Source organism: Arachis ipaensis, chromosome B10, assembly GCF_000816755.2.
Source record: "Arachis ipaensis cultivar K30076 chromosome B10, Araip1.1, whole genome shotgun sequence".
NCBI lineage: Eukaryota > Viridiplantae > Streptophyta > Magnoliopsida > Fabales > Fabaceae > Arachis > Arachis ipaensis.
The window spans coordinates 134,907,189-134,910,252 of record NC_029794.2 but is presented as its reverse complement, the minus strand read 5'-3'; the positions used below and the strand labels follow the sequence as shown (position 1 = coordinate 134,910,252).

Here is a 3,064-nt window from a genome sequence, read left to right as displayed (position 1 = left end):
ATTAATAATAGAGATAAATTTAAAATATTGAAAATAAAAATAAAAACATATTAAACGTGAGGTATTCACCAACATGAGAAACCTTCTCGATATAAATACATGTTTGTCTTCTTTTTCTTCAAAATAATTTGGATTGAAAAAAAAAAACATAAAAAAATATGAGTGAGTTTGAGAAAGATGCTCCAATGGCGGTGAGTCCAATATCGAGTTACCTCAACTCCTCTGCCTATAACGTATCTATAATGGTGGTTTTTGAGTCTCAGATTCCAATTGATGAATCAAAGGTCATGCAAATGCTTGGAGACGTGTTTGTTCCCCTCAACAAACGTTTCTCTTCTATCATGGTAAATTCTATTATTATTAGGTGAGAACTCAGGTGAAGTCGACTTTACGTGAAGTTGATACCTGAGAGCCGTTGGATGAAAATTTAGTCAAATCAGTCAAATCGTCTAAAGGCTCTCAGCTATCAACTTCAAGTGAAGTCGACTTCACCTGAGTTTTCACCTTATTATTATTTGAAAAATAAATAATTTTTTAGAGACGAATTTGACTATTTATCCTATTTTTAACGGAATAACAAATTTATCAAATTGAAGACAAAAAAGGAAAGAAGCAATGGAAACAAGTTGATGTGAATCTAAAAGAACACATGAAGATTCCAATATTTGCAAAGAAGGGTGTGAAATTCTATGATGAAGAATTTGATGAATACATGTCAAAGATAGGAGGTGAAAAATTAGCACAAGATAAACCACTTTGGGAAGTGCATCTAATTAAGTATCCAACAAGGAAAAACAATGCTGCGGGTACATCGGTAGTTAAGTTACACCATTCCTTAGGAGATGGCTACACCCTAATGGGGTCATTGCTTTCATGTGTCAAAAGAGTTGATGATCCTTCAATTCCCATAACCTTTCCTTCAAGCCATGCAACAACTTCATCTATTAAGAGATTACCTGAATCCATCTTTTCAATGTTTAAAAGTGCATCTGATTTTGGATGGAACATATTAAGAGGTTCAAATTTTATTGTTGATGATCAATCACCAATAAGGCCAGAGAATAAGGAATTCAAACATGGTTTTGGTATCTCAAATGTCACTCTCTCTTTGGATAGCTTTAAAGTGGTAAAAAATAAGCTCAAAGTGGTAAGTGTTTTTCTTTCTCTTCTTCTTTTTTTTTCCTGAAGAGAAATTATGGTTTGCAAACACTTATATATTCTATTTTCTAATAATTATAGTATTTTTTTAATAAAAAAAATACTTGCTTCCCAAATTGCACTCGTAACATAGGTGGTTGCTCAAAACTGTCGCAAAAGAGTTTTCATAACAATATGAAATAGCTGTAAATTAGTTTAGTGGCGATTTGTAATCCAAAATACTGTTGTTTGTCAAAATTGTTGTAGACTTGTTAGTGTAATATTTTTTACTAGAAAAATTGAGACAAAGTTGTTAACATTCATTTGAAAATTTATTATTTTAAATAAATTAAATACTTAATTACTATGTATTATTATTATTATTATTATTATTATTATTATTATTATTATTTAGGGTAAATTATTTAACAAAGTATATTATTTTTTCCTTAAGAAAAGGTTATATTGTTAATGATAATAAATATAACTCTTTATATTGTTAATGATCCAGACCACAAATGATACCCTAGTTGGCATGATCTTCCTGGGAATAAGGTTATATATGGAAGCAAAGAGTTATGAATCAAGAAAAACACAAGCAACAGCAATAGTGATGCTTAATGCAAGAAAAATTAGAGCTTACAAATCAGTGGAGGAGATGCTTCAAACTAATTCAGACACTTCATGGGGGAATCGATTTCATTCCCTCCACCTTCCAATACCCAAATTAAGCGATGCCAATACATGCAACCCACTTGACTTTGTTTTGGAGGCCCACAAAATCATTATTGGGCTCAGAAATTCTTCGGTCCTTCCTTTAAGCGGTTTGATTTTGCGGATGCTGGACAAAATTAAAGGCACAGAGGTTTGTTGTAGCTCAACATTTCTTGTCCAACAAAAAAAATAGTTTTATTTTGAGTAAACCTCAAATTAGTTAACCAACTCGAATTGGTTAAATGGTCAACTCACTTATCTATTTAATCAAGTGTCAGAATTTAAATTTTATTTTATAAATACAATAATATATTAACCAACGATAAACCCTTAAATGAATTCATCTTTAACGGGTTAATTTATTTAATGTTATTGAATAATTTTCAGGCAGCAGCAAAACATGCTTACAAGACGGTGGCAAATTCAAGTGTTATAATCTCAAATGTGGTTGGACCTGTGGAACAAGTGGCTTTGGCTAATCATCCCATTAAACGATTTTATTTTACAGCAACTGGTCTACCTACTGTGCGTTCACTTCTAATCTCTTCTTCATCTTAAACTATACATAAAATAAAAGATATGTGCAAGATAAAATGGACTATAATAAAACAAAGTAAAAAAAAAAAACGTATTTTTTTATTTAAAATTTGTCAAAAGTTTTAAAATACTCTTAAATTTTATTTTATTTTAATTTTATTTTAAAAAAATTTTATTTGTATCAAATGTACCTGACAGTTAAATTATCAAAAAATTAGGACTAATCCAATAATAATACTTGAAAACTACTAATTAAGAGTGAATAACAGAATTTTGTATTTAGTTTGTTTGTGCTAAAGGTTTTTTTGGAAAGTTGTTGGTTTATTGTTATATCGATTCTAAATTTTTTAAAAAATTAGGTGACATGACTACAATAAAACAAAATAAAAAAAAGGTATATTTTAATTTAAAATCTGTTAAAAATTTTAAAATACTCTTAAATTTTATTTTATTTTAATTTTATTTTAAAAAAAATTTATTTGTATCAAATGTACTTGACAGTTAAATTATCAAAAAATTAGGACTAATCCAATAATAATACTTGAAAACTACTAATTAAGAGTGAATAACAGAATTTTGTATTTAGTTTGTTTGTGCTAAAGGTTTTTTTGGAAAGTTGTTGGTTTATTGTTATATCGATTCTAAATTTTTTAAAAAATTAGGTGACATGAGTATA

The 3,064-nt window shown here is 28.5% G+C and overlaps 1 protein-coding gene across 1 annotated transcript; it reads left to right on the top strand.

The window, feature by feature from the left end:
- Positions 558-2,044, top strand: LOC107621215 (O-acyltransferase WSD1-like). The gene is made up of 2 exons (XM_021114744.1): positions 558-1,147; positions 1,649-2,044. Exons 1-2 carry the CDS (start codon positions 650-652, stop codon positions 2,042-2,044), a joined length of 894 nt encoding a protein of 297 aa, XP_020970403.1. The 5' UTR covers positions 558-649.